General features: G+C 44.0%; 1 protein-coding gene across 1 annotated transcript in view; it reads right to left on the bottom strand.

Moving 5' to 3' along the window:
- The window catches only part of LOC140895926 (UDP-glucuronosyltransferase 1A6-like), an 85,430-nt gene extending 67,454 nt beyond the window's left edge, over window positions 1-17,976 (bottom strand). The window contains exon 1 of the mRNA XM_073306869.1: window positions 17,073-17,976. Within this exon, the coding sequence (XP_073162970.1) occupies window positions 17,073-17,933 (861 nt within the window). The 5' untranslated portion in view covers window positions 17,934-17,976. The remainder of the gene's footprint in view (window positions 1-17,072) is intronic.
- Window positions 17,977-21,439: the final 3,463 nt, after the last annotated feature.

The raw sequence follows: 21,439 nt of genomic DNA, 5'->3' as shown, positions 1-21,439 counted from the left end.
TGGGTTTCCCCAGACACAGCTTCTTTTTAGAGCATCCCTCTTCCGTCCGGGGAGATTTTTCAAACAGGCAATGTCCAGGGTTTTTGCAGAGCAGAGGCTGCATCTCAGAAAGAGCCCCGATTGGTCCGCTTCCTGATTGGTCCCTCCCCAGCATCTGTGGCTGACTGGGCCATTCTTCTGCAGCTGCATTTGCTGGATCTCATCCCGGCCACCCAGGCCCCAGCTCGCAGCCCTGGGGAGGGGGTCCCACAGGGAGGCGCTGACCGATAGCTGTCTCCGCATCTTGGGCTTGCGCCAGCCAACCTACCACTGTGACAGGGAATGACACTGCCCCCCACCTCCAGTGAGTAACCCTGCTGCAGGTACCCCATCCAGCTCCTGCAACTCTACCCTGCCCTCCAGCACCCCTCCCCCCCACTCCCCCAGGTCCTCTTTTTGGGAACCTGAAATACGTTAACCCTACCTATGTGTTGCCGGCACCCAGTGCCGAGAGGCAAAACAACAGCAGGGGTTCGTTACCTGGTGTGCGTCACCCAATAATCACAACGGGGTGGAGAAGCAGAAAAGTTTATTTGCAGCTGCAAACAAGGTACAGGGAGAATAGAATCTCAAATCCTGTACACAGAGCAGGAAGTTACACAGGCTTTTATACATCCTTTTTCCCAGCATACTTATCCAATAGCAAGCTGCCCTGAGTATCCATATAGCCAGCCAATCCAGTTACCAGCTAGTTCCCTTGTTTTTTGTATTATTTGTTAAACTATACGTAAAGCTGCTGTTATTCAGCATTGTTCTTCCATATCTGCCCTGCTTGGCCTTGTTTAGTTTCAGGCAGTCTGACTCTGCAGCATATTGTTGCAGATCCTCAGCATAACTGCTGCGAGTGCCTCCAGGCGGGGGGCCAAGGACACTTGGGCCTAGTGCAAGGGGGCTTCATTGACACTCATGGTCTTCCATCCCCTCAAGTTACCTAGTGGCCATGCCCCAGTGTCCCCAACATATGCAACAATTTCTGCATACTGATGCCCCACTTGTTTGAACTTGGGACTATAGCTAGACCGAGAAGTGGTGGCTTTATTGTGTTCACAGGTATCAAGTTGGTGTATCACCTGAGTCAACCTCACATTAATGTCCTATGACACAAGGTCAATGTAATGGGGGTTTTCAAACAGATCATGTTCCTCATGCCTGTGGTAAGAAGGAGGTTCAGAGGAGCTGGCCTTCTGAGAAATGCTGGAAAAGTTGCCAAATGAATTACAAAGGAAGATGTCTTAAATATTACTCATTTAAACAAAGAGGTTGTGACCTTTAATAATAAAAATGTACAGCAGTATCTTCAGTTGGTTCCATCTTAGAAAAAAATACAGAACGAATCAAACAGACAGCAAAAATATTACTTTGTGAAGGAATTACCTTTCCCATGTTACAAAGTGCATCAATTCAAACTTTCCTGCTCCATGAAGTAAGAAAAGGGATCATTTTACTAAGATGTGCCAATGAGTTAGTTTAATGGTTTATTTGAAACATTTTTGTATACAAAAAAAATCCATGAAATAGCGAAGCCCCCATCCAGAATCTTTTTGATAACTGTGGGAGATGGAAGCGAAAGCCTTATGAAGCAATGAGTCTGTTCTCAACAGCACTGCAAGCAATGTTAAGAGGTGGCAAGGAAAGCAGCAGACGTTTCCCTCATTCTTATTTGCTTTTAAGGTTTTGGGTGGTGGCATGGGGTGTGTCCTAGTCCAGCCTGCACTGTCACTAATTGAAGTTTTTGTTTGTGTTAATTTATCTTCAGGGTAAGTCGACTGAGGTCAATGGAATTGCACCAGAGAGAAACTTTACTCATTCGGTTTTGAGTAAACTTCTTAGGAAAGCTTTCCTATTGGCTTATTTTCTGTATCTATTAAATATCTAAACATATTACATGGATATAAGCAGAAAAGAAGATGATACAAAGGCCAAAAAACAACTGGAAAAGCAGCAGTGAAAAGAATTTATACTATTTGTTATACAGGGAAGAGATGAAACCACTGCAGGATTCCAGGTTTATAATATTCTCCATCCTATTGGTAGTGTAGGATATCGAGACTGAACTTGAATTCCAATCAATCTATTCCAAGATAGAAGTAAAAGGCATATAGATACACACATCAGGAGCTTCTGGTATTTATCTGTTACTTATTTCTTATAATTTAACCAGATAAAAGTGGCTGTGCACTTTGCTGGCCTAGTTAATGCATGATGTTATTGCTGGGTCTCTCATCCTCTCTCCCTACATTCCTTCCGACTGTTTGGTGTTGTGTCTTCTCTTATTATTTAGCAGTTCAATTGCAATGGGACTCAGCCCTAACATGCTAGGAACTCTACAAACATAATAAATTCCCAGATAAAAACTACATTAAACTGAAGTTAAAGTTGAATATATCTAAGTAACTCTGGGAATACAATACAAGCATTGCAAACTTTCCTCCACTAAAGGCAGCTTCGCTTTACTCCGATTGGAAAGAATGGGAGGCGGTGGCCATTTTGGAAGAGGCCAGTGGAATTCTTTGTATTAGAACATTATTCTTTGACCTCAGGAGGGCCAAATCGCACCTGGAGCTGCAGCTAGCCAGAGATGTCAAGAGTAACAAGAAGGGTTTCTTCAGGTATGTTGGCAACAAGAAGAAAGCCAAGGAATGTGTGGGCCCCTTACTGAATGAGGGAGGCAACCTAGTGACAGAGGATGTGGAAAAAGCTAATGTACTCAATGCTTTTTTTGCCTCTGTTTTCACTAACAAGGTCAGCTCCCAGACTGCTGCGCTGGGCATCACAAAATGGGGAAGAGATGGCCAGCCCTCTGTGGAGATAGAGGTGGTTAAGGACTATTTAGAAAAGCTGGACGTGCACAAGTCCATGGGGCCGGACGAGTTGCATCCGAGAGTGCTGAAGGAATTGGCAGCTGTGATTGCAGAGCCATTGGCCATTATCTTTGAAAACTCGTGGCGAACCGGGGAAGTCCCGGATGACTGGAAAAAGGCTAATGTAGTGCCAATCTTTCAAAAAGGGAAGAAGGAGGATCCTGGGAACTACAGGCCAGTCAGCCTCACTTCAGTCCCTGGAAAAATCATGAAGCAGGTCCTCAAAGAATCAATCCTGAAGCACTTGCATGAGAGGAAAGTGATCAGGAACAGCCAGCATGGATTCACCAAGGGAAGGTCATGCCTGACTAATCTAATTGCCTTTTATGATGAGATTACTGGTTCTGTGGATGAAGGGAAAGCAGTGGATGTATTGTTTCTTGACTTTAGCAAAGCTTTTGACACGGTCTCCCACAGTATTCTTGTCAGCAAGTTAAGGAAGTATGGGCTGGATGAATGCACTACAAGGTGGGTAGAAAGCTGGCTAGATTGTCGGGCTCAACGGGTAGTGATCAATGGCTCCATATCTAGTTGGCAGCCGGTATCAAGTGGAGTACCCCAAGGGTCGGTCCTGGGGCCGGTTTTGTTCAATATCTTCATAAATGATCTGGAGGATGGTGTGGATTGCACTCTCAGCAAATTTGCGGATGATACTAAACTGGGAGGAGTGGTAGATACGCTGGAGGGGAGGGATAGGATACAGAAAGACCTAGACAAATTGGAGGATTGGGCCAAAAGAAATCTGATGAGGTTCAATAAGGATAAGTGCAGGGTCCTGCACTTAGGACGGAAGAACCCAATGCACAGCTACAGACTAGGGACCGAATGGCTAGGCAGCAGTTCTGCGGAAAAGGACCTAGGGGTGACAGTGGACGAGAAGCTGGATATGAGTCAGCAGTGTGCCCTTGTTGCCAAGAAGGCCAATGGCATTTTGGGATGTATAAGTAGGGGCATAGCGAGCAGATCGAGGGACGTGATCGTTCCCCTCTATTCGACATTGGTGAGGCCTCATCTAGAGTACTGTGTCCAGTTTTGGGCCCCACACTTCAAGAAGGATGTGGATAAATTGGAGAGAGTCCAGCGAAGGGCAACAAAAATGATTAGGGGACTGGAACACATGAGTTATGAGGAGAGGCTGAGGGAGCTGGGATTGTTTAGCCTGCAGAAGAGAAGAATGAGGGGGGATTTGATAGCTGCTTTCAACTACCTGAAAGGGGGTTCCAAAGAGGATGGCTCTAGACTGTTCTCAATGGTAGAAGATGACAGAACGAGGAGTAATGGTCTCAAGTTGCAGTGGGGAAGGTTTAGATTGGATATTAGGAAAAACTTTTTCACTAAGAGGGTGGTGAAACACTGGAATGCGTTACCTAGGGAGGTGGTAGAATCTCCTTCCTTAGAGGTTTTTAAGGTCAGGCTTGACAAAGCCCTGGCTGGGATGATTTAACTGGGAATTGGTCCTGCTTTGAGCAGGGGGTTGGACTAGATGACCTTCTGGGGTCCCTTCCAACCCTGATATTCTATGATTCTATGACCTTTCTTGAAGTGGAAACTGGGGTCAGACCATCCTTCCATTCTGTGTTTATACAGCAATTAAAACAGTAGGGCCCTGATTATGATTGTACCCCCTTAGGCGGTACTGTATTACAAATAAATGATAATATCAAAAACCTTCCGACAAGCCTAAGCCAAAGCCTGTTGAAGTCTTTGTATGGTAAGCAAAATTAAAGCCAACACAGAATGAGGCAAACCAAGGAAGAGGCCGACATGTGCATGCAGAAACTTTGACTGTGTGAGTATGTTGGCTCCCATTAGAAACAGTGGCAAAACTCCCATTGTCTTCAGTGGTCAGGATTATGCCCTTAAGGTCTTGCACAGCTGGGTCCTGATTCTGCAAACACCCTGGCTGCCCAACACTTTGCAGCAACAGGCTTCCATGCGGCAGAAGTGCCCTTAATGTAACAGAGTTTGAAGATATAGGGCCCAATTCTGCAAGGAGCTGAGGACTTTTTAAGAAGTGCTGAGCACCCTTCTCCCCTTATTTAATTCTGTGAGGTTTGTCAGTGTATCTGAGACTTTCTGAGTGGATCCATTCAAACATATCATGAGGTTTTTCAAAATAAAATCAACATCTCTTAGTTTGGAGAGGCAGACACATCACAGCGTGCCTGAACACAAGGCCCATAGGCTGGGCAGAGGCTATGATTCTGGTGAAATGCCTGGGACTTTGAGATAAGGAGTAAATTACAAGAGCAGTGAGAGGAATTGACAAAATCCATTTGATCTTCCTACTCTGATGTATTTTTCCTGCTGTTAGTTATGATTTTCAATGGATAGAACTGGCATTTGTACCAGTGAAAGAAAGATGGCTATAGACAGCAAACAGATATCAGGCGCTTCTGATATTTATCTGTTACTTAGCTCTTATAATTTAACCATCTGATTACAAACTGGTTCTTTGCAGTCTTCTGCCAGAAAGAGGTATATTTATTTATGGAGTTGGTGGAGATGGGTAGCTATCTGTACCAGAACAAAGGGGCAAAAGTGCTAAACTTTGGAAAAGCATGAGTGGTGATTGAAAGAACATCATGAAAAATCGAGATTAGAGCACTGCAGTCTTTTAATGGGAACGCTTATCATGCAAAGTTTTACAAATATGGAAAACAGCTCATTAAATAACATGTATTTGCAAATAATGTGCATATGACTGCAAACTTCAACTGCAGGTCAATACACCCTGCCCCAAGCAGTGGCAGGGGTAGAAAGTAGAGCTGCACAAAAGTTGTGGGGTGGGTGATGAAGCATGTTTGTGGAGGCGGTAGGTGCAGCTGGGTTTATGGATGTCTGAGTGCAAGATGAGGTAGCTGAGGACTATGGGGGGGTGAAACAGGTTTGTGGCTCTGTCTTTAGGAGGAAGCTAGAGGAATGAAATCTAGGGGAAGAAGCTGGGGACAGCTGATTTTGCGGCAGTGTTCCAGAGGAAGATGGGGGCAGCTGAACCTGTGGATGAGTGCTGGGTTAGGAAGCACAAAGCCAGTACGGGGCCTGCTTCGCCTTCTGTCCCCATCACCTCCATTTGCTGCCCCTGCTTCTTCCCCACGCAGGTTCAACAAGGGGAGCAGTGAGACAGAGGCTACTCGACTGCCTGCTCAACCATTGTGATATTGAAGGTCTTGAACCGATGTCTGAGAGTCCCCAGAGAGCTGCCACATCCTGGCCTCCACCCAATGGCTACTGAAACTGGGTGTGCAGAGAAGCGACTAGGGCTATAGTCCCAGCCAAGCACCATCCACACGGGAGCTCTGATTGGAGGATCGCCCGGCTCTATCGATTGGTTCAACGACGCTATTTGATCCAGGAGGAGGAACAGGAAGTTTGTCTGAGCAACAATGCAGCTGTTGTGGCTGCATTGGATCCTGCTTGTGCCTGCCTCCTGCACCCTGCCCTGTTCCTGCCTTTGCTCCTCTCCCACCATGCTTGATCCTTGCATCTCCTCCTGCCTGTACACCTCGCCTCCCATCCCCAGGGACTTCCAAGCAGGAGGCTCCTGGGAGAAGCTCCAAGGCAGAGAGCAGGAGCAGTGCACGGCAGTGGCAGGGGAGGGAAACCTGAACTGCCTGGCACTTGACAGCCTGCTGGGTGGCTGCTGCACAGGGAACTTAGGGGAGCTGATGGGTGGGCTGCTGGCCCAGCCTGGTTCCAAGCCCCCCCAGCTTGCTCCAACGGGCTGCTCTTCCTGCAAGCAGTGGCCAAAGCAGGCGGCTGCCAAACAACGTCATAAGGGAGCATTGCACAACTTTAAACAAGCATGTTCTCTACTAGATCAGTGACGTCTAACAACTCACTGCAGGGAGGGATAGCTCAGTGGCTTGAGCATTGGCCTGCTAAACCCAGGGTTGTGAGTTTAATCCTTGAGGGGGCCATTTAAGGATCAAGGCAATTGGGGATTGGTCCTGCTTTGAGCAGGAGTTTGGACTAGATGACCTCCTGAGGTCCCTTCCAACCCTGATATTCTATGATAATAACATTAACAGGGGTGATGTTAAGTGAAGAGTTACTGTACTCCTCAGTCACATGCACCCAATTATTAGCTGCCAGGAATTGTCTTTCCTAGTTTTATGCCAATTGTACTTGACGTTAGTGATCTCTCTTTCTAAAAACAAGCCTACTGAATCACTGCCATTTACACATCTTATTAAAAGACACCACTGTTCTAGGCATTTTATAAACCGGCAGTAAGAAATGGCCACTGTCCTGACTTTACAGTCTATAAATCCTGCTGTGACTATGCTACTGGGACTGTTTCTTGCAGGGCCAGCCTTAGTGAAAATGGTGCCCTGGGCAAACTTGTATTTTGGCGCTCCCCCCCTCCCCTTCATCCCTGGCTCCTACAGGCTCCCTGGGCTCTACCTGCCCCCATCACCTCTGGGCCATTACCTATACTTCATATGGAATGTCCACAGGGAAGTCCATTCAGTGTAGATGGGCGTCTCCCATGGTCCACTGTGAGTTACAAGTCCTTTGATGAGCCACGTACTTTAACTCATCCCTTCAAGATGTGCTGGCTAACTATCTTGTGGGCATTACCCCAGGAGCAAACATTTGAAATCCAGGTATAGAGCCAATACTCATAACTTCAAATACAAAAATGATACATGCTTACAAATAGCTTGAACATATTCAGCAAATCATAACCTTTTCATAGACATCTTACATGCTACATTTTGTACAAGATTAGTAGCAAATATATAACAGTGGTTGCAACAATGATCTACAGGGTCATGTTTTAATCAGATAATGTCACAATGAGTAACGACGACAACTAGCAAATTCCTAGGCCACTGTCAGCAGAAGCGCAGAAGCAAGAGTGGCATGGTATATGGTGTATTGCCACACATACTTCTGTGCTGCTGCAGTGGCTTGTGGTGCCTGGCACTTGGCCTGCAGCTCAAGGCAGGCTTTGCGCTGTCATATGGGAGCTGCATCTTGCCAGAGCCCACGGCCCTCCTGCAGCCCCTAGCCACTCCTGGCTCACCACGAGCATTTTGACAGGAAGTACCAAGCACTGCAGTAATAACAACAACAACAATAATATGTGTGTGTGTGAAAGCGAGAGAGCCTGTGTGTGTGTGTATGTGTGTGTGTTGGGGGATGGTGTAACAGAGTGTGTGTTGGAGAGTGTGAGACTCTATGTGTGTGTGAGACAATCTGTGTTGGGGGACTGTGAGAGCCAGTCTGTGTGTGAGAGAAACAGCGTGTGTGTGTGAGACTGTGTGTTGGGGGACTGTGTGAGAGATGGTGTGTGTGTTGGGGAGTGTGAGACTGTGTGTGTGAGAGAGACAATCTGTGGGGGACTGTGAGAGACAGAGTGTGTGGGTGGGTGTTAGGGAAGTTTGAGCCTGTGTGTGTGTGTTAGGGAAGTTTGAGAGACAGTGAGCACACTGTCACTTTAAGTCCTGCCCCCGCTCCACTCATGTGAAAGTTTTGCTCCTCCTGGCCCCAGCCTGGTGGTGTCGTGTCCCGTCCCCCCACTCCCCGAGACTGCACCGTGCAGGGCTGTGGGCAGGGAGGGACTCGGCTCCGCTCCGGGCAGCGAGTAGTGGGCTGCACCACCCGTGACTGGCCACGGCCACGCCACTCTGGGCTCCCCAGGGCTGGGGCAGAGCTGGAGCCCTTGACTGGCCGGCTGTGGAGCGAGCGGAGGAGGGGCCAGGGGCTTGGGGTTGGGGAGAAGCCTGCCGGCCCAGCGCAGGGGAGGGACCGGAGAACAGAGTCTGGCCACAGCCAGCCAGGGGAAGCCCGAGCCCCTTGTGGTGCCCTCTGGCTACTGCGCCCTGGCCATGGGCCCCGTTTGCTCAGCCCTAAGGCCAGCCCTGGGTGTGCACATGGGGGTCAGGGGCCACAGGGTGCTTTTGAAACTGTCACAAGAGAACCTAACACCCTAAATTGGCCCTGCCCTGCCCTCAGGGCCTGTGCAGCACCCACAGCACTTGGGAATGGAGACTTAAACACTGGGCCAGAATCCTCAGCTGGTGTAAGATAGCATGGCTCCCAAGGAACTATGACAATTTACCACAGATGAGGATCTGGCCACCTGTTAGAAACTCCTCTGCATACCCAAAGGGGATACAAATCTTTTGTCGTCATCCCAAATGCCACTTTTGGCTACGCAGGCCGTGGGAAAGTTTTGCCATGGTGTGTACTCCTGACCTAAACAATCTACCTGGAAGCTGAACTATCCAGTGTTATATGAATTCAATTTTAATTGTATTCAAATAAAGTCAGAAATTCTTATCATTTTTTCCAAATGTCCCAGATTATTCTTTGCTACTGATAAGTGTTTAATATTATAAAAAGGATGTATTAGCCAAATCCTTTTATTAGAGAGCCAAACCCTGAGGCCTTTGTTCCATTTTTACTAGGGCAAACTCCACCAGAAGTTTCATCTGGTGAAGGACCCTGGGATTTCTATGATGTTCACTACAGAAATTCTACAGATGTTTAAAAACCAAGTTCAGTTAGCTAGCTTGAAGAGTTGAAGGGTCTTCTTAGTTCAACTTCATGATCTTTGCCTTGAGAAAATCATGTTAACTTTGTTCAGGGACTTCCTAGAAAAATCAATATTGTTTTAATGTTCAGCTAATGATAAACATTCATCAAAGTTGAACTGACCTTGCCTTATGGGGAATTATGTGCCATAGCCCTGGTGAAGTCTGTAGGTGTTTGGTTAGCAGAAGACAAGATCTGGCATAAAGGACCTGATCGAAAGCCTACTGAGATCACTAAAACAACACCCATTGGCTTCAGTGGGCTTTGGCTCAGAACCTAAATCTCCAAACACACTGAATGGAGTCTACTCATAGAATGTGCTCCCCTGGGCATAGTCCTGCACCGGGGTGCTGGAACTAAGGTTGCTGGGGGTGTACCAGCACTCCCTGGCTTGATGTGGTTTCCACCATATCCAGGGTTTACAGTTTGGTTCAATGACTCTCAGCATTCCCCACTATACAAATTGTTCCAGCGTCCCTGCCTGCAGCTGTTTGCACACTGGGTACAGGATGTCTTATGTAGGTCCCCATTCCCACCTGGATAAGTGCCCTCCGGAATGCTCTTGACAGTGCTAGTGGCTCAGAGGGAGACATTCGAAACAGGGCTAAAGTAGAGTGTAGGCCAGGAGACAACTGTTCAGTTCCCCACTCTTTCTTGGATTCTGTATGTGACTTTGGTCAAGTCACTTACTCTCTCTGTGCCTTACTTCCCTCCTTTGCAATGGGGACTGGAAGGATATATTCATATAAGAAAATAAGATTCTCAGATAGATAGCTGCTCCCTCACTGTACTATGTACCTAGACAGATAACTTTTTTCCAGGCAATATTCTTCACATATTTGCACCATTTTGTACTGCTCTTACAACATGGCCTTAATTGCTAAGGATTTTTTTTTTTTTTAAACTAAGACCTGTGCTTAATGGTAGCACTTAAGGTTAGCTGTTAGGTTTTCACAGTTCATGATGGATGGCACATTGTTATGAGTAAGCCCAGAGATGTCCCCAGTAGAAGGCCATAAAATTGCAAAAGGATAATGAGAGAAAACAATATGCTGACATAATTAAAATTGGGAGGGCCAAGTTTTCATGTGCGATAGAAGGCACCAAGTCATAGATGCATGCCTACAATTAGAACTGCTTAGTTTTTTCCTGTAAAAAAATTCAAACAAATTTTCATTTGAAATTTTCCTTTTCTTTGAAAATTTTATTTTGAATTGGGATTTTCATTTGGATTCAGTTTTCAAAAACCAAAACTGTTTTGACAATTTTTTCCTTCCCCCTGCCTTTTCCCAAACAATGAAATAGAATGACTGATGTCTAATTTAGTTTTGCTTTTTGAGGGGATTGGAGATGGGAGTTTCTCACTTACTTTTTTTCATACTAAACCCTTCAAAATGTTTCCAGCTTTGGAAAAGTTATTGAGTAATACAATTTCATTTTTATCAATAACTTTTCCTAAGTTAAAAGAAAAGGAGTACTTGAGGCACCTTAGAGACTAACAAATTTATTAGAGCATAAGCTTTTGTGAGCTACAGCTCACTTCATCGGATGCATGCAGTGGAAAATACAGTAGGGGGATTTTATATACACAGAGAACATGAAAAAATGGGCGTTACCATACACACTGTAACAAAGTGATCAGGTAAGGTCAGCTATTACCAGCAGGAGGGGCAGGGGCGGGGGAAACCCCAAAAAACCTTTTGTAGTGATAATCAAGGTGGGCCATTTCCAGCAGATGACAAGAATGTGTGAGGAACAGTGGGGCGGGTAGAGGGGGGGAAAATAAACATGGGGAAATAGTTTTACTTTGTGTAATGACCCATCCGCTTCCAGTCTTTATTCAAGCCTAATATAATGGTGTCCAGTTTGCAAATTAATTCCAATTCAGCAGTCTCTCGTTGGAGTCTGTTTTTGAAGTTTTTTGTTGTAATATTGCCACTTTTAGGTCTGAAATTGAGTGACCAGAGAGATTGAAGTGTTCTCCGACTGGTTTTTGAATGTTATAATTCTTGACATCTGATTTGTGTATATTTATTTTTTACATAGAGACTGTCCAGTTTGCCCAATGTACATGGCAGAGGGGCATTGCTGGCACATGATGGCATATATCACATTGGTAGATGTGCAGGTGAACGAGCCTCTGATAGTGTGGCTGATGTGATTAGGCCTTATGATGGTGTCCCCTGAATAGATATGTGGACACAGTTGGCAACGGGCTTTGTTGCAAGGATAGGTTCCTGGGTTAGTGTTTTTGGTGTGTGGTTACTGGTGAGTATTTGCTTCAGGTTGGGGGGCTGTCTGTAGGCAAGGACTGGCCTGTCTCCCAAGATCTGTGAGAGTGATGGGTCATCCTTCAGGATAGATTGTAGATCCTTGATGATGCATTGGAGAGGTTTTAGTTGGGGGCTGAAGGTGATCGCTAGTGGCGTTCTGTTATTTTCTTTGTTGGGCCTGTCCTGTAGTAGGTAACTTCTGGGTACTCTTCTGGTTCTGTCATTCTGTTTCTTCACTTCAGCAGGTGGGTATTGTAGTTGTAAGAATGCTTGACAGAGATCTTGTAGGTGTTTGTCTCTGTCTGAGAGGTTGGAGCAAATGTGGTTGTATCGTAGAGCTTGGCTGTAGACAATGGATGGTGTGGTGTGGTCTGGATGAAAGCTGGAGGCATGTAGGTAAGTATAGCGGTCAGTAGGTTTCCAGTATAGGGTGGTGTTTATGTGACCATCGCTTATTAGCACTGTAGTGCCCAGGAAGTGGATCTCTTGTTTGGACTGGTCCAGGCTGAGGTTGATGGTGGGATGGAAATTGTTGAAATCATGGTGGAATTCCTCAAGGGCTTCTTTTCCATGGGTCCAGATGATGAAGATGTCATCAATGTAGGGCAAGTAGAGTAGTGACATTAGGGGACGAGAGCTGAGGAAGCGTTGTTCTAAGTCAGCCATAAAAATGTTGGCAAACTGTGGGGCCATGCAGGTACCCATAGCAGTGCCGCTGATTTGAAGGTATACATTGTCCCCAAATGTGAAATAGTTATGGGTGAGGACAAAGTCACAAAGTGCAGCCACCAGGTTAGCCGTGACATTATCGGGGATACTGTTCCTGATGGCTTGTAGTCCATCTTTGTGTGGAATGTTGGTGTAGAAGGGCCAGGATGGTGTTTTCAGGAAGATCACCGGTGGACTGCAGTTTCCTCAGGAAGTCAGTGGTGTCTTGAAGATAGCTAAGAGTGCTGGTAGCATAGGGCCTGAGGAGGGAGTCTACATAGCCAGACAATCCTGCTGTCAAGGTGCCAATGCCTGAGATGATGGGGCATCCAGGATTTCCAGGTTTACGGATCTTGAGTAGCAGATAGAATACCCCTGCTCAGGGTTCTAGGGGTGTGTCTGTGCAGATTTGCGCTTGTGCTTTTTCAGGGAGTTTCTTGAGCAGATGGTGTAGTTTCTTTTGGTAAGTTTTGGAAAGTTCCAAGAGTGGAAATCGGAAATAAAGTAAGAGGGATAAAAACTGAAAAAGAGGGGAAAAAATCCTGGACATTTATTTTATTGCACTCGGTGGGGAAGTGGTAGGAGGAGGAAACAAACATTTCAAATATTTTTTGGTTTCCAAAATTAAAACAAAAATTTCAAATTCAAAATTTCCCATTGAAAAATTGAATAGTTTAGTCAAATAACATTTTCCTATAGGAAAAAACTGGGTTTGATAAAACCCCATTTTTGTGTGGGAAAAAAACCTCACCAGCTTTACCTACAAGTAAAGACACAATGCAAAGGTGAAGGTCGTGCTCTCTTTTCAGCAATGGAGTTTTAGGGGCCAAATGGAGCCAAATTTTGCCATATCTGGATGAATCTGTTTCACAGCTTTCATAACTCCATGTTGAGTGAGGTTCATCTGTTTCTGAACTTTTAGTAGTTCAATAGGAACATTAAAAGGTGGATAAGGAATTGGTTAAAGGGGAGACTACAACGGGTCCTACTGAAAGGTGAACTGTCAGGATGGAGGGAAGTTTCCAGTGGAGTTCCTCAAGGATCGGTTTTGGGACCAATCTTATTTAATCTTTTTATTACTGACCTCGGCAGAAAAAGTGGGAGTGTGCTAATAAAGTTTGCAGATGATAGAAAGCTGGGAGGTATTGCCAATTTAGAGAAGGACAGGGATATCCTACAGGAGGATCTGGATGACCTTGTAAACTGGAGTAATAGTAATAGGATGAAATTTAATAGTGAGAAGTGTAAGGTCATGCATTTAGGGATTAATAACAAGAATTTTAGTTATAAGCTGGGGACGCATCAATTAGAAGTAACGGAGGAGGAGAAGGACCTTGGAGTATTGGTTGATCATAGAATGACTATGAGCCGCCAGTGTGATGTGGCCATGAAAAAAGCTAATGCAGTCTTGGGATGCATCAGGAGAGGTATTTCCAGTAGGGATAAGGAGGTTTTAGTACCGTTATACAAGGCACTGGTGACACTTCACCTGGAATACTGTGTGCAGTTCTGGTCTCCCATGTTTAAGAAGGATGAATTCAAACAGGAACAGGTACAGAGAAGGGCTACTAGGATGATCCGAGGAATGGAAAACTTGTCTTATGAAAGGAGACTCAAGGAGGCTTGGCTTGTTTAGCCTAACTAAAAGAAGGTTGAGGGGAAATATGATTGCTCTCTATAAATATATCAGAGGGATAAATACCGGAGAAGGAGAGGAATTATTTAAGCTAAGTACCAGTGTGGACACAAGAACAAATGGATATAAATTGGCCACCAGGAAATTTAGACTAGAAATTAGACGAAAGTTTCTAACCATCAGAGAAGTGAAGTTTTGGAACAGCTTTCCAAGGGAAGCAGTGGGGGCAAACGATCTATCTGGCTTTAAGATTAAACTCGATAAGTTTATGGAGGAGATGGTATGATGGGATAACATGGTATCATGGTAACATGAGTAATTAAATATTCATGGTAAATAGGCCCAATGGCCTGTGATAGGATATTAGATGGGGTGGGATCTGAGTTACCCAGGAAAGAATTTTCTGTAGTATCTGGCTGGTGAATCTTGCCCATATGCTCAGGGTTTAGCTGATCGCCATATTTGGGGTTGGAAAGGAATTTTCCTCCAGGGCAGATTGGAAGAGGCCCTGGAGGTTTTTCGCCTTCCTCTGTAGCATGGGGCATGGGTCACTTGCTGGAGGATTCTCTGCTCCTTGAAGTCTTTAAACCACGATTTGAGGACTTCAATAGCACAGACATAGGTGAGAGGTTTTTTGCAGGAGTGGTGGGTGAAATTCTGTGGCCTGCATTGTGCAGGAGGTCAGACTAGATGATCATAATGGTCCCTTCTGACCTAAATATCTATGAATCTATGAACTTCCACCAGAGTTTATCTTTAATCACCAGGTAAGTTAATGAATGTGAGACGACCTGTGCAAAAGTCCATGTAGATGCAGAATATTGGTCATCCCGTCCCCTAAACTCAAATGTCCTAGACAAAAATGCACTTAGAACTTTGAACTATGGTAAACTAGCTGAAAGCAGAACCTGTGAAACCTTTCCTTTTGGTTTTATAATATTACTTTTGGAAACCAGGCAATAAAGAAAGAACATGCTGTATGGTTTCAGAGTAACAGCCATGTTAGTCTGTATTTTCAAAAAGAAAAGGAGTACTTGTCTCTAAGGTGCCACAAGTACTCCTTTTCTTTTTGTGAACATACTGTATGTAAATTAATGAATAATAATCCTCAGCTGGAAGGAGGAATTGGACCAGTGTGGACCTGTTATTAATTTCCCAAGTTCACTCAACAGCTCAATAATTGCATTTTGAGTTTCCTCTTTCTCAAGTTGCCAAAACACAAGCTTTCCTGTTTTATTGCCTAGTCCTTTGTTCTTGCTGTAAGACATTTTAATGTTTTTTCTGCCTTTTCAAGAGACATCGACTATATTTGTGTCTACTATGATTTAAAGTAATGATCACTCTTCTCTCCAGCATATATATATATAAATTGGTGAAGAGAATACAATAAACTAATGAAGTTTACAATCTGTTTCTCCTCCTTTTTATATATGATTTTTATGTGACTATCTTATAATGTGACTGCTTAGGATTGATTTAAGTGGCTCCCAGTAAACTTGTAGTGACCCTACCATATTACCTTTTGTCTTGTCACATTTTAATTTTCCCTTTTATTATATGTGCACTTTGACTGTATTAATCTCTGTGGGTCTTATTCATAAAAATAAATAAATACAAATAAAATTTTGAAAGGCATTTAAAAAAAAGCTGAAGGCTTTCTAAGGTCAGGACAGGGGTCATTCAATAAAAAAGAATTATATCCATTCTAAATATGCAAACCCCAAGTTCAAAAATCCCCATACTCTGCCCTAAGAAGGTGAAATCCCAGAAGTCTAGTAATATGCATCTCTTATGGGTCTGATACAAAGGCCATTAAAGTCAATGGAAAGAGTCTCAATGACTTCAGTGGGCTTTTGCATCAAATCCTAAATGACTAAATATTGCATGTGAAACAAGAAAAGGGTTAGAAAAGTTTAAAGAAACACATTGGCTGCAAAGAGATTCTAATGCAAGGTAACAAATCAGATCACTATTATAAAGTATTTCATGTATGCAGTGTTCTTGTAGCTGTGTTGGTCGCAGAATATTAGAGACACAAGGTAGGTGAAGTGATATATTTTATTGGCCCAACTTCTGTTGGTGAGAGAGACAAGCTTCTGAGAGCTCTTCTTCAGGTCCCAGACCTCAAGAAGAGCTCTGTGTAAGCTTGATAGCTTGTCTCTCTCACCAACAGAAGTTGGGCCAATTAAAAATATTATCTCCCCAACGCTATCTCTGTAAAGTATTTCAGTAACTTTACCAGACACTAAAGGGCATCTGGCAATGCAATAAATTTGCTGTTGCTTTGTGACAGAGAACAGATGTTCAACTCCACCTACTGTTCTACAAGTTACATAGTAGCGTGTAAAAATTATTCAAGGTTTTAAAAAATACCTCAGAACAAACATCAGACAAATTGTCTGACAAAGGAAACACAAAGGATAAAAATGTATTCTTAACTGAACTTTGTTCATCTGTACATCTCTAAAAATCCACTCTTCCAGGCTAATTAGCTTCCAACTCAAATTGACATTTGGCTCTCATCGTGATCTACAAAGTAACCTGGATATTCTATGATGGGAAACATATGATGCATGCATGTGACCAAAACACTTTTATAGTGTTTGAGAACAGAATAAAAACCAGAAGAGATTCTAAGATTTTCTAAAAAAACTCTTGTTAAATTGAAGAATTTTAAGCCTGAAATGATACAAATGAAGCCAGAACTATATTTCAGGACTGTACCGAGGACTATAGTTCCATTTTAGAGCTTGCAGAAAGACAGTGTCCTTTTTCCTCCTTGATATGCTTGGAGAAATCTTAGCAATTTAAACGGAAGTTATGTGCCTATGCCAAGAGAAGTATGAATTCCATATCAATCTGTGGAAAGATTCTGCCAAAAAGTAGTTAAATAATTCCCCCAAAGCAGTCAGTAAATGTTCATATACTATTTACTCACATTTCATTCATGTCACTTAAAAGCACTGCATTTGTCAATGTTTGATGTGAAGAGAAAAAAGAACACCATACCTCATGCAGAGCTTTTCTCGCACCGCAGTTTATGCCTCCAATAAAGACCATGTTGGGCATCACTGGTCTGGGATACTCAAACACAAAGTCATATCTCATCAGCCAAATCGATGTAGAACTCAGAAGGTCCAACAATGTCACATCTCTTTGCAGAACCTCAGAGGCGAAGCTTAGACCTTGTGCATAGAAACTATTGCAATATAAGAATTCTACAGAGTCAACTAAAACGTTTTTCAATCGTTGGGCAAATGTCATGTAGTCTGAGTTCATTGTAAAAATTCTTGGGACATAAGAAAGAGGATCTGGACATTGATTCGCTTTGTAATGTAAATTGCATGGTAATCCTCGCATGAAGAACACAGATGGGAGTGAAAAATAATTAGCAATTAGTGCTCCACAAAGAGAAATGGGATCTGTGAGGAGAGCATCAAAGTCACTTTGTTTCAGATATTGCATCAGTTCCTTGTTGTTAAATAAATTCTTACAATTACTAAATATCATATTGAAAATTGCTACTGAAGAGTTATGTATTGATAGAACATTAAATGGAAATGGTTGTCCCTTTAGGTGAGCATCAACATATGTCTGTAAGCTTACATCCATATCTTCCTTTGTATAAGATACTGGATATGTTTTCAAGGTATAGTTCCCTGTTATTCCCAGCTGCCAATTTACTTGAGGTACAACAACCACCACTTCATGTCCTCTCTGACTGAGGTTTTCCACTACCTGACGCATGCTGAGCCAGTGGCTTCCATCCATGGGCACAACCACCAGCTTCCCACCTTCTGAAAAGCCAGCAATCATCAGGAGAAGCATCCATGCAGCAAGCTGATAGCGAAGGAAAAGGGCAGTCAACATCTTTCTGTTGGAACTCAAAACCCAAATAAACCTTCCTTCTTCAAGAGAAAACAAATTTCAGGAGCAAACACAAAGATTTATAACTGTTGGCTTCTGCTGCATTCTCCATGTGATCTAGTAAATGATTATTAGATTATTATACTAGTTTGTTTCCAGATAATGATGGTCAGAGGAATTTTTAAAGCTGTTGAGGGAGGGCCAAAATGATCTTATGAATGATCACAGAAGTTCACCCTTGAAAAGATTTCTTGTATTTGCATCAGTGTGCCCAGGGTGGTGTTTACAGATAGATACTGAGATCAGTGGAGTTCAGCCAGGGAGAAATTTGACCCCTAGTGTTTAAGGCAGTGGTTCTCAGACATTTTACAACAAACACCCACTTTCAGTAACGCAAACCATTTCAGGACCCACCTTCAAGTGTGCTAAAGACACTATTCATACATGGCCAGTACTAATGAAATGTACAATTATAATAGATTTTGCTTTGAATCATTTCAAGAGATGAATTAACATGTTGCTAGCTTATGCAGTTCTGGAAAGACTGATCCAAACTGAAATTAGAGTGACCTGAGAATCACCCCCGCAGGGGGACAGGGTCTGGAGGTAGGCATTTCAAGTGCAGGGATGGGGTACCAACTACCAAGTGAAGCTCCCAGCCCGTTCCCCTTGAAACCACATTTCCATAGCCTGTATAAGCAAAGCCCTCAGAACAGCCAATAGCTGCTGCCGTCTCCTCATGAGCAGCTCTATGCTGGGCTGGGCACCGTAGGGAGATAGGAGCAAAGGAGGAGAGAGTCTCTCTACCCTCAGTACTGCTAGCACCATTGCAACCTGCTGGATCTCGTGAGGAATCACTGCAGCCATGATGTATGCATGAGGGAGATGGTTGTCGTAGCTGCAGCAAGCTGACAGAAAATCTAATGGAAAATCCCAGGCAGCCATTTGCATTTTTAAGATTGTAAATAAGATGAGAGTTTCAGGCCCCACTTAGACACTCTGCAGGACCTGAACTTAATGCCTGCTGGGTGAAAATTAAATTCTGGTAGACTGTCAGTCAGCATAGTTCACGCAGCCAGAAACCCAGATAATTTCCCCAAGGCAATAAGAAGACGTTCTATAAATACATTGTGAACAAGAGAAAGACAAGGGAAAGCTTAGATCTTCTACTTAGCAGGGAAGGAGAGATAATAACTGATGACATCAAGAAGGTCTAGGTGTTTAATGCCTATTTTGCTTCAATCTTCACGAAAAGGTTAATTGTGACCAGATGCTTAACATAATTAATATTAACAAGGGGGAACAAACACAAGCCAGAATAAGGAGAGAACTGGTTAAAAATGTCTAGATAAGTTAAATGTATTTATGTTAGCAGGGCCTGATAAAATTCACTCTTGAGTAATTTAGGGACTAGCTGAAGCTATCCCAGAACTATTAGGATTATCTGCAGGAACTCATGGGGGACAGCTGAGATTCTGCAGGACTGGAGAAGGGCAGACATGGTACCTATCTTTAAAACAGGGAACAAAGAGGACCTGGGAAATTACAGACCAGTCAGCCTTACTTTGATACCTAGAAAGATACTGGAAGAAATTATTAAACAATCAGTTTGTAAGCACCTGAAGAATAATAGGGTGATACGTAATAGCCAACATGGAATTGTCAAGAACAAATCATGCAAAACAAACTAATTTCCTTCTTTGACAGGATTACTGGCCTAGTGGCTGGGGGGAAGCTGTAGATGTAATATATCTTGACTTTAGTGAGGCTTTTGACACAGCCCCTATGACAGTCTCATAAGGAAACAAACGTGATCTAAATTAAATTACTACAAGGTAAGTGCAGAACTAGTTGAAAAAACATACTCAAAGAGTAATTATCAATGGTTTGCTGTCAAACTTGGACAGTGTATCTAACAGTGTCCTGTAAGGGTCTGTTCTGGGTTTGGTATTATTCAATATTTTCTTTAATGACTTGAATAATGGAGTAAAGAGTATGCTTATAAAATTTGCAGATGACACCAAGCTGGGAGAGGTTGCAACAATTTGGGGGAACAGGATTAGAATTCAAAACACCTTGACAAATTGGAGAATTGGCCTTTAATCAACAAAATGAAATTTAATAAAGTCAAATGCAAAGTACTACACTTAGGAAGGCTAAATCAAATGCACACATACAAAATGGAAAATAAGTGGTTAGTCAGTAATACTGCTGAAAAAGATCTAGGGGTCATAGTGGATTTCAAACTAAATATGAACCAACAATGTGATACAGTTGTGAAAAAGACTAATATTCTAGGGCAGGGGTGGGCAAACTACGGCCTGTGGGCCAGATTTAGCCCACCAGCCATTTTAAGCAGGCCCCCAAGCTTCCGCTGGGGAGTGGGGTCTGGGGCTTGCCCATCTCCGGCACTCCAGCCAGGGAGCAGGGTCGGGGGCTGCTCCAAGCGGCTCCCGGAAGCAGTGGCATGGCCTCCCTTCAGCTCCTACGCACTCCAATGGCCCCCTCCGGCGCTCCAATGAGAACTGCAGTGGACGGGGCAGCATGCAGAGTCACTTGGCCATGCGTCTGCACAGGACCTGGAAAAGGAACATGCCACTGCTTCCGGGAGCAGCTTGAGGAAAGCGCCACCCAGAGCCTGCACCCCTGAGCCTCTCTCCATGCTCCAACCTCCTGCCCCTGCCCTGATCCTCCTCCCGCCCTCCAAACCCCTTGATCACAGCCCAGAGCACCCTCCAGCACCCCAAACTCCTCATCCCCAACCCCACCCCTGAGCCTGCACCCCGAGCCGGAGCCCTCACCCCTTTTCCCCCCTCCCCAACCCCAGCCCAGAGCCCCCTTCTGCAGCCTGAACTCCTCATTTTGGGCCCCACCCCAGAGCCCGCACCCCCAACCAGAACCCTCACTCCCTCTCGCACCTCAACCCCAATTTTGTGAGCATTCATGGCCTGCCATACTATTTGTATTCCCAGATGTGGCCCTCGGGCCAAAAGGTTTATCCACCCCTGTTCTAGGGTATATTAACACAACTGTTGTATGTAAGACATGAGAGGTAATTGTCCCAATGTACTTGGTGCTGGTGAGGTCTCTGCTGGAGAATTGTATCTAGTTTTGGGCACCACACTTTAAGAAAGATGTGGACAAACTGGAGAAAGTCCAGAGGTAAACAGCAAAAATTATGAAAAATTAAAAAAGCAGATAAATTTGAAAGGTTAAGAAAATTTGGTATTTTAGTCCTGAGAAAGGAAGACTGAGGGAGGACCGGATAACAATCTTCAATTATGGTAAGGGCTGTTATAAAGAAGATGGTGATCAATTATTCTCCATGCCCATTAATGGTAGGACAAGAAGTAATGGATTTAATCTGCAGGTAGATTTAGGTTAGATATTAGAAAAAGCTTTGTATCTATACAGATAATTAAACTCTGAAATAGGCTTCCAAGGGAGGTTGTGGAATCTCTGTCATTGGAGGTTTTTAAGAACACACTGGACAAGCACCTGTCAGGGAT

This window comes from Lepidochelys kempii, chromosome 11, assembly GCF_965140265.1.
Source record: "Lepidochelys kempii isolate rLepKem1 chromosome 11, rLepKem1.hap2, whole genome shotgun sequence".
NCBI lineage: Eukaryota > Metazoa > Chordata > Testudines > Cheloniidae > Lepidochelys > Lepidochelys kempii.
Note: the sequence above shows the minus strand (reverse complement) of the source record. Positions and strands in the feature narration are given on the sequence as shown.